This window comes from Colossoma macropomum, unplaced genomic scaffold, assembly GCF_904425465.1.
Source record: "Colossoma macropomum unplaced genomic scaffold, Colossoma_macropomum, whole genome shotgun sequence".
Lineage (NCBI taxonomy): Eukaryota > Metazoa > Chordata > Actinopteri > Characiformes > Serrasalmidae > Colossoma > Colossoma macropomum.
In genome coordinates, this window is record NW_023494785.1 from 32,654,787 (window position 1) to 32,667,469 (window position 12,683).

At 40.0% G+C, this 12,683-nt stretch overlaps 2 protein-coding genes across 2 annotated transcripts; one reads left to right on the forward strand and one right to left on the reverse strand.

The window, feature by feature from the left end:
- Nucleotides 1–418: 418 nt before the first annotated feature.
- On the reverse strand, nt 419–1,493 carry LOC118814024 (serine/threonine-protein kinase pim-1-like). Its single transcript, XM_036579698.1, has one exon. It carries the CDS (start codon nt 1,382–1,384, stop codon nt 1,022–1,024), a length of 363 nt encoding a protein of 120 aa, XP_036435591.1. The 5' UTR covers nt 1,385–1,493; the 3' UTR covers nt 419–1,021.
- A 2,724-nt stretch (nt 1,494–4,217) lies between these two features.
- On the forward strand, nt 4,218–9,800 carry LOC118814549 (serine/threonine-protein kinase pim-1-like). The gene is given in 5 exon segments (XM_036580204.1): nt 4,218–4,305; nt 8,307–8,501; nt 8,700–8,794; nt 8,899–8,949; nt 9,105–9,800. Coding segments are annotated over 5 exon segments (1,125 nt in total).
- The last annotated feature ends 2,883 nt before the right edge of the window (nt 9,801–12,683 follow it).

Consider the following 12,683-nt stretch of genomic DNA (forward strand, 5'->3'; position numbering starts at 1 on the left):
AATAGCAAAGAACCGCAATACTTCAGTGTTTATTTTCTGACAGTTAGTCTCCTCCGTTCTGAAGGACGTGGTGGTCTGAACTATGACGTGCCCTTAACTGCCCTCCTCTAAAAATGTCATGACCTGGAACATAAACCAAAAAACCTGCATAAGAGAAGTGTAGAGAAACACTTCTGAAGCACTTCTTCATTTTCATTTATTGCATGTAAACATATCACATTATCTCATTTGTTTGTTTTTTTTTATAAAAACACTAAATATCTGAGCTTTACTGCTTCTTCTGTTTGTGTTTACTTCCTCTCCTCCCTGGCTAACCTGATCCTAGGTTGGCACGTTGTTTCGTAACCAGTCATGCTGCTGTATCTGCTGCAAATTAGGCCTCCTAGTTGGGGTACGCTGCAGGCACCAGCCAATTAGATTACGGCATTCTGCACAGAGTGACGGGATTGGGTGGGAGAAAGATGCTTAACCTCTAAATCTTTTTGCTTTTTTCTTCTTCTTTTCTACATTTCAAAAGCACCACCATGTGATGGATGGGATGCAGCTATAACATTCAAACTATTATTAACTTATTTACACTATATAATATATAAAGTATTATACATTATTATAAACATATACATTTAGGGACATCTGGCCTGAACTGCAAATTCTCCAGCTGTTACTCTGCACATTCACTTCCAAATACAGATTTTGTTTTCAGTCTTTGTTCCTCTGTCCTCAGTTACAAGGTTAAAGTTATGAATCATTGTCATTTCCACACTCGTTTACCAGGATGCTCTCATTTATCTCACCATCAGATAGTCCATCTCTGAAGTGCAGAGCCCCATCAATGATGTCATCATCCTTGGCAAAGGGAAGGAACCCGCAAACCAACCTGAACATTAGGACACCAAGGGACCAAACTGTTGCTGGACCAGCATGATACCTCTCTTCCAGAAGAAACTCAGGAGGGCAGTATTCGTTTGTGCCTGTGAAAATGAAAGGGAGAGAAATGAGCAGAGCTGAGCACAGACATTCACTAACACTGAACAGCTAAGTTGCTTGTTTTACCTTCAAAAATGTTGTAACCATATTTCTTGATCAAATCGCCGCAGCCAAAGTCGATCAGCTTGACCTCCAAGGTGTCCTGGTTGATCAACAAGTTCTCCGGTTTGATGTCCCGGTGCAGGACACCTCGCTTGCTGCACTGGAACGCCGCCACCACAGACTGCCAGACTATATCTCGCGCCATGTCTTCAGTGACGTGACCTCCATAGTCCTGAAGGAAACTGTCCAAGCTCTTGCAAGGGTCAGGGCGCTCCAGGATCAAGATGTAGCGGTCAGGCTCATCAAACCATTCGATGAGCTGGATGACGGTTTTGCAGATGGGTGGCTGGCTCATGATCTGCAGCAGAGCCACCTCCACAGGCACAACCTTAAACTCAACAGGCTGCAGGAAAATAGGTGGTTAGATGGTGAGGAATTATCAGTGAAGATCATAAGGATGGACTCATGGTGGCTTAACATCATTATGTGTTACTCAGCATTTATTTCAGTCCAGATTTGGAAGTAAAGAGCGTTCAGAGGCTGCAGGTGCACTTACACTTTGGACATATCGGTCATCATGCAGTTTTTGCACAAATTTGATGGCCACCTGCACACAATCACAATAAATATGATAAAACTACAAGCACTGAAAAGGGAAAAGAAGAGATGATGATAGTAATATAGAATTTAGAGAGTGAAAGAGCTCAGAACCTGTAGGCCATCAGACACTCGCTGTCCTTTGAAGACAGATCCAAAGCTTCCTTCGCCTAGTTTTTCTCCAACAATATAGCGAGTGGCAAAGGTGTCTATAGAAAACAGTGTTACAAATGAACATCAGCCATCTTCAAATAATCTAGCATCAGTTTACTAATCATTAACTGGCTATGAGAGAAGCAGTGAGATCTAGTTTCTGACCAGGCCACTGTAAATATGAATCATTATCATAATTATAGTGCACTTAGAATAAAATGAAGTATAGATGATTTAGGTGATAATAGACTGACCAGGCTTGGTGGCTTTCCTCTGTCTACGAGTCTGTCTCTTGGGCTGCTCCACTGCCCCTTTTCTCTTCTTCCTCGCTGGAGCTTCAGTGTTAGGAACCTCGAGCACTTCAACCAGTCCTTTCTTAGCAGAATTGTTGTTTGTTCCCTGCAGGACAGTCTGGCTACAGCCTTCCTCTGACCTTTTTCTCTTTCCAACTGAATACAGGACCATCATTTGATTATTAAAAGTAATACATCTCATATTATCATTTACATTTCATACAACATAAGCTGAATATATCTACAGTAATGATAATACTAGGAAGATACATTGTATTATACGCTAATTTTACACAGTTAAACTCAGACTGTGTGGAACAACCTTTGTGTTCAGAGCGCTGCTCCATCATCTGCTGTATGAGCTAAAAACAACCTGCAGACTCAGTTTCTTCTGAAAGATTTAACTATAAATTATGTAAACTAGACGTGTGGAACGTGTTTTTCTCGTCGACTGACTAGAAATGGCAAAATTCCTCGCGCAGAAAGTCGTGTCGTTATCCTCATCAATTATGACGTCATAATGAGGGCGCTCTGATTGGCTCATGTTGCCGTGACGCTGTTTAGAATTTTCGTCTTGTGAACTGAATTTGTGTGTATTTAAAACTGTCAGATGTTTCCAAAGAAAACACGACTCAATAGAAAAATACACTAAACTGATTCAAATGAAAGATGCAGTGAGAGGCCATTCATCTCGTATGTAAATGTATTTGAGAGTTAAAGCCACGCCCCCTTATTGTAGCACAACATGATTCCGTTACTCATTACACGCGTTCGCTTCTCTCTGTAGTTTCTATCTGTGGCCAGTAGATGGCGGACTGTCTCTCTGATAGGAACAGTCAACGTCTGTAGAAAAACTGCTGCGCAGCTCAGCTGCACAAGAACTGGGGCTGTTTCAGCTCCTCACATCTAAATGACTGAACTACATTATCATCTCATGGTTTGGAGACCATATAGGGATATATACAGCAGTGAGAGAAAGGCTGTGAATGCTGTACTAGTATATGGATTTTTGTATGAATGGCTCTTAAAATGTGATCTACTCTTCGTACTGCAGCAGTTTGAGGTCTCTGTATATGTGTTTACTGATATTAGGTTTAGGATTTAGTTACAGTAGCTACAGTAATCCAGAAGTCAGGAGAAATACCCCACAAAGAGGAATAAAAACATGTGTGTTTAAACTCGCATAGTATCCAGTATACAGGTACAGTGTGTAAGATGAGCTCATTTACAGTTATTTTTTAAGGCTCAGCACATTATTTTTCCTACAAAATCAAAAACTCTATTCTAATAGCAGGTCTGTGATATCTGCATGTTTTTGATTCAGCATAATACATGTTGTACACTGATAAGTGTATGAAATGATCTCTGAAGTAACAATATTGTTACACTGCCCCCTAACCACGTTTTTGGTATTACACTAAATTTGGTGCGCTTACTGGCTACAGCAAATCATCAGCTACCTTATACTGCATGAACTGTGAAATCAGCTCGTCTCACTCGGTGTATGTTTTTTGCTGAGGCGCTGCATGTTTTGTTGATGAGTAAATCTTTATGTTAAATAAAAAAAGTAACATTATACGGTCAGTTAAAAAAACACTGGGTGACGATGTGCAAAAATATATACTTCTACAGTGAACTGGGCTGAGCCCCAGATTTTTACAAGCTCAGCCAAAGTATCTTCCCATTAGTACTATAGAGTGGAGAAGGAAAAAGGGTTTCTATGCTGGTAAATTTCCACCAGGTGCATGATGGGAAATAGGCTAATTTCAAAAATCTAGTCGCATTCTTGCAAATAGTGACACTGCAAGAACCCCAGTCTTTGTAAAATCATAGTCTGTGACTAAAAACTCTTTGACATTGTCTTTAGATGTGAGAGGGTGTCAGGCTTTCAAAAAGTCTTTCAAAAGTCTTTTCAAAGTCTTCTAGTGTCTGGTTAGTATTAGCATAAAGCTTGTAACACATTCATGAAATACTTTAGTGTTTTGTGTTTTTTCAGCTCATATTTCAGTAAATTCTTAAACTTAAAGCTATCTTAAATATGCTTCAAAGAAAGAGGCAAAGAGCCAGCAAAATATAGTCAGGTGTGCATTGATGAATGCCATGACCATCAGACGGCAAGTACAGTGTGACCATTGTACACAAAAGATGCCTGGCTTTGTAGATCTTGGAGGTCATGCTGATGAGACCAGTAACGCAACCAAGGCCCTTGTGTTCATGGTCAGGGGATTGCAAGGTCAGTGGAAGGTCCCAGTTGCCTACTTCATCACTAACACACTGACACCAGACTCCCAGAACATTTTACTGCAGCATGCCCTAGAGGCACTGCACAAAAGAGGCATCAACGTACTGTGTGTGACAATGGAAGGACATCTAATATCAACATGTGTTGGGTGCCAGCTAAACTGAATGCGACAGAGCCTTTAAAGACATACTTTGCTCACCCTTCAACCAGGGAGTGAGTGTTTGTGATGATGGATGCCTGCATATGTTAAAGTTGATACGAAATATGCTGCAGGCTTACGGTCCTATTGTAAGTCCTGATGGACAAGTGGACTGGTGCTATATTTGCCATCTAAATAATGTACAAGAGAAAGAGGGTCTTCATGCTGCAAAACGGATCACAAGGAAACACGTCAGCTTTAACAGTCAGAAGATGAAGGTCTCGTTGGTTGCACATACTCTTAGCCGGTCTGTTGGAGTAGCCCTGAAAATGCTGAAGAATGCTGGTTATCCACAGTTCCAGGCTTGTTCAGCCACGGTTCAGTTTATTGAGGTAATGTTCAATACATTAGCTCTAATTTCCCACAATAGGCCAGAGAATTTAATATACTGATTAATTAAAATGAGTTTACACACAAAGCAATAGAAGACCTGGACTTCTGGCCTGTAATATCATCTTGTGTCATTTAACCAATTATTTACTTTTGCAATGTTGAGTGTTTAGGCTGTGTTTTAGGTGACACAGATTGACACCATCAACAGTCATAATCCACCTTCCAAAGGCTTCAAGGCTCCACTTGGTTTCCTTAACTGGGAAGAGATGTTTGAGTTTTTGAGAGGAGCCCAGCTGTACTTGACAACTTTGGCACTGCGTGATGGGACACCACTTTACCGCCCAAAGAGGTTCATTTCAAATTGGCTTGTCTGTTTCTTTCATTTCAGTAATAATATCAAACCCAACTACAATGTAAAAAATAATCTGGAGTTCTACCATATAAAAATAAGTAACCTGGCTGCCTTAAAAAGTGTAAGTTTTAATTTTAAATTTGTAGATTATAAATTTAACACAACAAATAAATGTAAATTTATATAAATGTAAATATAATATAAAAAATAAGAAATTGTAACACACATTTATTGTTCTGTAAAATTAATATTACATGTTTAGTGAACTCCCAATTTTAAGAGTGCCAGGTTATTTCTTCTTAAAGTTGAAATATTTTTTTTACAGTGTAACACAGAGGAATTTTGAAATTGCCCCATCAGTTTCGTTCATATTAATAATAATATTAAACACTGCTAATATACGGATGTATTTTAAATATGTAAAATTAAAATGCCTCATCATTTTGATTGGTGTTAAGAACTAATACATACACATACACAACATCAACACCTTGACCTTGATGATCTCAGAACTACTTCTGTCTCAGCAATATGTCTGCACCACCTAGAGTTCCTGTTTAATTCCAGCCGAGCATCAGCAGGACCTGTTACCATTACTGTTGAACTGTGCATTTTGTATCACATCTGCCACACACTGCATTTGTGTATTTAAATAGAAAGTAGATACTTGTAACTATAAGTAAGCAAATATATTGTTGAAAATATTTCTACATGTTATACCATCAATCCATTTAGATGTTTTGACTTGTGGGATTGCCAGTTTTTAGATGAAATTTACTGAACAGAGCCACTATGTTTCTATCATGTCAGGTGGCTGGAACAACAGCTCAACTCCTGCACACTTCCAGAATGTTTTTCAGCGTCTCATGATCCGTTGCAGGGTGTCACCTGGACAAGCCGGCAATGTTACAGCTCAGGATTAAATATTTCCCTGTCTGCTGCAGTCATCTCTGAAGTCCCAGCTGATGACATCGCATCTTCTCTATTTGAAGATGTGTGTGACCACAGTTATCTCCCAGCTCACTCTGGGAGTTGTGTGGAGATTGCACGTGTGTTTACTGCAAGGTTTGTTTTAGGCCTCCAAATCAGACAGTAGACTACAGCTTGTCCTTGGTTTGTTTTGGTGATACTGATGATTTGACAGAGTAAACTGTACCACACACTACTGGAAATGTGTCACATGACAGACTGGGCAGAGTGCAGCTTGTGCACATGATCTGAAGTTGAAATTCACCTCAAGTTCAGTGTGAATTTCAACAGTTACAGCAGCCAGAATGCAACTGCAGCACCATTTAAAGTGGAATGGATTGTTCTAAACCCTGGTAGATAAGAAGCTAACTTTAGCTTAGTCTAAGTTTGTGCAGTGAAGGTAAGATGATGAATGGCAGTTGTGGAAGTTTTGGATTCTGTGTGTAACTACACACATAGGGCCCATAACCACTTGTAGCCACAAGACCCCCAAGCAGGTTAAAGCGCCCCTGGCTGTTTGACTCTGAACAACTGGAATTTGACATTTGACAACTGAGAAAGTCTTAAATCATGAAAGATAATCAAACAAGCCACTAGTAAATAACCTTATTGGTCATTATTTCCAGGACAGGGATTAAGTCTAGCCCAGGACTCTATTTATCTTTCAGTGGAGAATCACCAGTCATAATCCTGTGCAGTCTAGAACTGGGTTTAATCCCTGTCCAGGAAACTGACCCTATAAATTCTACCTTAAACATAAAAGTAAACAAGGTGAATACCATGAACTCTCATAGCTGAACTCAGAAACAACAGATCTCTTAGTGCCCAACAGCATGTTTATCTGTTCAAAACAGCATCACATTCCTGAATGCGCTTTTCTAAAATAACCTTTAAAGAGAGTATCAGTGGAGTTCTGTCAGTGCAGGAAAACCACAGACTGCACTACACAATGTAGGAATTAATCTTAGAAATGACTGTAAAAGAGTTCATCTTACACACTGTACCTGTAGTGGATACTATGCGAGTTTAAACACACATGTTTATATTCCTCTTTGGGGGTATTTCTCCTGACTTCTGGATTACTGTAGCTACTGTAACTAAATCCTAAACCTAATATCAGTAAACACATATACAGAGACCTCAGACTGCTGCAGTACGAAGAGTAGATCACATTTTAAGAGCCATTCATACAAAAATCCATATACTAGTACAGCATTCACAGCCTTTCTCTCACTGCTGTATATATCCCTATATGGTCTCCAAACTATGAGATGATAATGTAGTTCAGTCATTTAGATGTGAGGAGCTGAAACAGCAGTTTTTCTACAGACGTTGACTGTTCCTATCAGAGAGACAGTCCGCCATCTACTGGCCACAGATAGAAACTACAGAGAGAAGCGAACGCGTGTAATGAGTAACGGAATCACGTTGTGCTACAATAAGGGGGGCGTGGCTTTAACTCTCAAATACATTTACATACGAGATGAATGGCCTCTCACTGCATCTTTCATTTGAGTCAGTTTAGTGTATTTTTTTATTGAGTCGTGTTTTCTTTGGAAACATCTGACAGTTTTAAATACACACAAATTCAGTTCACAAGACGAAAATTCTAAACAGCGTCACGGCAACATGAGCCAATCAGAGCGCCCTCATTATGACATCATAATTGATGAGGATAACGACACGACTTTCTGCGCGAGGAATTTTGCCATTTCTAGTCAGTCGACGAGAAAAACACGTTCCACACGTCTAGTTTACATAATTTATAGTTAAATCTTTTAGAAGAAACTGAGTCTGCAGGTTGTTTTTAGCTCATACAGCAGATGATGGAGCAGCGCTCTGAACACAAAGGTTGTTCCACACAGTCCGAGTTTAACTGTGTACATTAATGCTGTGTCTATTTGTTGTGTTCTAGTAAGATTAAGATCTAGATTCCATCAGAGACTTTTATGACCACCAGTGCAGTACGAGTGCCTGTCGACATCACCACATCCTTTAAAAAAGAAAATTAGCGTATAATACAATGTATCTTCCTAGTATTATCATTACTGTAGATATATTCAGCTTATGTTGTATGAAATGTAGATGATAATATGAGATGTATTACTTTTAATAATCAAATGATGGTCCTGTATTCAGTTGGAAAGAGAAAAAGGTCAGAGGAAGGCTGTAGCCAGACTGTCCTGCAGGGAACAAACAACAATGCTGCTAAGAAAGGACTGGTTGAAGTGCTGGAGGTTCCTAACACTGAAGCTCCAGCGAGGAAGAAGAGAAAAGGGGCAGTGGAGCAGCCCAAGAGACAGACTCGTAGACAGAGGAAAGCCGCCAAGCCTGGTCAGTCTATTATCACCTAAATCATCTACACTTCATTTTATTCATAGTGCACTATAATTATGATAATGATTCATATTTACAGTGGCCTGGTCAGAAACTAGATCTCACTGCTTCTCTCATAGCCAGTTAATGATTAGTAAACTGATGCTAGATTATTTGAAGATGGCTGATGTTCATTTGTAACACTTTTTTCTATAGACACCTTTGCCACTCGCTATATTGTTGGAGAAAAACTAGGCGAAGGAAGCTTTGGATCTGTCTTCAAAGGACAGCGAGTGTCTGATGGCCTACAGGTTCTGAGCTCTTTCACTCTCTAAATTCTATATTACTATCATCATCTCTTCTTTTCCCTTTTCAGTGCTTGTAGTTTTATCATATTTATTGTGATTGTGTGCAGGTGGCCATCAAATTTGTGCAAAAACTGCATGATGACCGATATGTCCAAAGTGTAAGTGCACCTGCAGCCTCTGAACGCTCTTTACTTCCAAATCTTGACTGAAATAAATGCTGATAGTAACACATAATGATGTTAAGCCACCATGAGTCCATCCTTATGATCTTCACTGATAATTCCTCACCATCTAACCACCTATTTTCCTGCAGCCTGTTGAGTTTAAGGTTGTGCCTGTGGAGGTGGCTCTGCTGCAGATCATGAGCCAGCCACCCATCTGCAAAACCGTCATCCAGCTCATCGAATGGTTTGATGAGCCTGACCGCTACATCTTGATCCTGGAGCGCCCTGACCCTTGCAAGAGCTTGGACAGTTTCCTTCAGGACTATGGAGGTCACGTCACTGAAGACATGGCGCGAGATATAGTCTGGCAGTCTGTGGTGGCGGCATTCCAGTGCAGCAAGCGAGGTGTCCTGCACCGGGACATCAAACCGGAGAACTTGTTGATCAACCAGGACACCTTGGAGGTCAAGCTGATCGACTTTGGCTGCGGCGATTTGATCAAGAAATATGGTTACAACATTTTTGAAGGTAAAACAAGCAACTTAGCTGTTCAGTGTTAGTGAATGTCTGTGCTCAGCTCTGCTCATTTCTCTCCCTCTTTCATTTTCACAGGCACAAACGAATACTGCCCTCCTGAGTTTCTTCTGGAAGAGAGGTATCATGCTGGTCCAGCAACAGTTTGGTCCCTTGGTGTCCTAATGTTCAGGATGGTTTGCGGGTTCCTTCCCTTTGCCAAGGATGATGACATCATTGATGGGGCTCTGCACTTCAGAGATGGACTATCTGATGGTGAGATAAATGAGAGCATCCTGGTAAACGAGTGTGGAAATGACAATGATTCATAACTTTAACCTTGTAACTGAGGACAGAGGAACAAAGACTGAAAACAAAATCTGTATTTGGAGGTGAATGTGCAGAGTAACAGCTGGAGAATTTGCAGTTCAGGCCAGATGTCCCTAAATGTATATGTTTATAATAATGTATAAAACTTTATATATTATATAGTGTAAATAAGTTAATAATAGTTTGAATGTTATAGCTGCATCCCATCCATCACATGGTGGTGCTTTTGAAATGTAGAAGAAGAAAAAAGCAAAAAGATTTAGAGGTTAAGCATCTTTCTCCCACCCAATCCCGTCACTCTGTGCAGAATGCCGTAATCTAATTGGCTGGTGCCTGCAGCGTACCCCAACTAGGAGGCCTAATTTGCAGCAGATACAGCAGCATGACTGGTTACGAAACAACGTGCCAACCTAGGATCAGGTTAGCCAGGGAGGAGAGGAAGTAAACACAAACAGAAGAAGCAGTAAAGCTCAGATATTTAGTGTTTTTATAAAAAAAACAAACAAATGAGATAATGTGATATGTTTACATGCAATAAATGAAAATGAAGAAGTGCTTCAGAAGTGTTTCTCTACACTTCTCTTATGCAGGTTTTTTGGTTTATGTTCCAGGTCATGACATTTTTAGAGGAGGGCAGTTAAGGGCACGTCATAGTTCAGACCACCACGTCCTTCAGAACGGAGGAGACTAACTGTCAGAAAATAAACACTGAAGTATTGCGGTTCTTTGCTATTGTGTTTTACTCACAAGACTTTGCTAACATCCAGTTATTTTTCTTCTTCTTCTTATTATTATTATAAGCTCAAAATTCACCACCTTTTACAGCCCACATATGATTATGTGAACTGCTTAGCAACATCCAAGTAACCACCTAGCAACATCCCGCAACCAATTGGAATGATGTAGAAACCACCTGACTCTAGGTGTGTCCTAGTAATGTCCTAGGAACCACCTAATATACCATAGTAAACACCTAACAACCATCTTGCAATGGTTTTGCAAGCAGCTGAAATACTATGGCAACCACATCACTCTAGTAACCACCTGAAATACCATATCAGCTGCCTGGCAACACCCTAACAACAACCTAACATACCAGTGCACTGCAGTGCAGTTTTTGGCATTGAGTTTTACACATAATACTGATGTCTAGATCCAAATACGATTCAGCGGAAAAAAGTCATAGAATAAACGTCAAGAGAATCTTGATTCTATTCGTAACTGTTGAGGTAAATCAGGCAGTTGCTCAGTTTTAAAATGAAATAAAACGGGGGAACCCAAACATACAACAAATGCTACTGTGCACTGAATTGACATTATTAGACTGGCAGCTTCCTTAAGAACCGTACAAACCAGCATGCTTTCCCAGTCTGGTGTGTATTTCCATGTACAGACTGAGGGCAGATGAAAAGAAGTCAGAACAAAAGAAGCAGGTTTCCCTGCAGTTCTCTGTTCTTCGTCTGTTACTTACTGAAACATGATAGATCTCTCCGTTCTGTGCACAGCTTGATTTGAAAAGCTCTACAAACTTACCTGCATTCAGGCTAATTCAGTACAGACTCAGCTTAATATCACTGCTCACCCCTTGATAAGCTTATTTAGGTTATCAAAGTATCCTAATTATTATTTTAATATTGGTAACATTTTCTGAGGACATTTTTTCAGGACATTAGCCAGCATCTTGTTCGAATTTTCCCATTCCACCTTAAATGGCACTGGAGTTCACTGGCAATGGGAAAATTCGAACAAGCAGCTGGCAAAAAACAAGCAGACTTCAGCTTCATGGAGAGTTGAATGGCATGATATGAGCAGGTTTCTGGATTTCTGCTTGACAACTTCTTTTTGCTGTTTCACCGAACCAACAGGTCAGTATTGTTTTGTCCCGTTTGCTAATGTTTGTGATAGCTAATCACAACTGCTGCACCATTTAAGGCAAAACACCTGAAAAAGAAGCTGGCAAAAAAGAAGCTAAATTCAGCCTCGTGGTTTTAACACAGCTAGTAGTTTTTGATAAGGAGTTTTAGGCTCCTTATCAAAGGCTCGTAATGTCCTACCTAGAGATTTTATTTATGGGTATACCCATAAATATGCGCCACGGTAAGACATTTTGATTAGGTAGCACAACTCGTCAGAACACCGCGTTAGCCTGCCTTACTTTCGTGTATCTTAGTGACATCTTATTGATGCGCAGTAGCTTCAGCTCACATGTAGAAATATTAGTATTAAGGCTCTTTGAATTACGAGGTCATTAGAGGATCCAGTGATGCTCAGGAGGAAAATGTACACAGGACAAAACATATCGGGTTCTGAACGATTTTATGTAGAGAAATGGAGCTTGGACCCGGATTTGCTAATATGGGCATAACACAGACTACAGAATGACGCACGACTACAGTGGTCTATGTCGCTGTGAAGCTTAAGCTCACACCCCCGATTTCACTTCGCAACGACCCTTGGTCAGAGTTAACACATTTTTATCTCCATGCAAGCCACTACAGTTAACAGTAAAGCCTGTCACTGATTTTAAAGGGTAATTCTACCGTTTTTAAATATTTCTGAATAAGTATGTCCTTGAGATGTTATCAGTCATTCAGAGTGGTTTGACATGAAATGGTTAACTGTAGAGAAAGTTACAGACTCAGATGTTCTTTACCGTGGTGGTGATAAAGACCAGGGGCCACAATGTCTACAGCACAAACGTCGCCATTTTATTTACTACTTCAGAGAAGGCCTAATGATTTTTGGAAACTAAATGTTAATTTTTATTCAATAGAATAATGATTGCATTTAAACTCTGCAAGTATTACAGTACCACTCCTGTTTCATTGTTAAGTTCAGGATGGGAACAAAAGGGTTAAAGTCTTGAAATGCCAAGCAGAAAATTG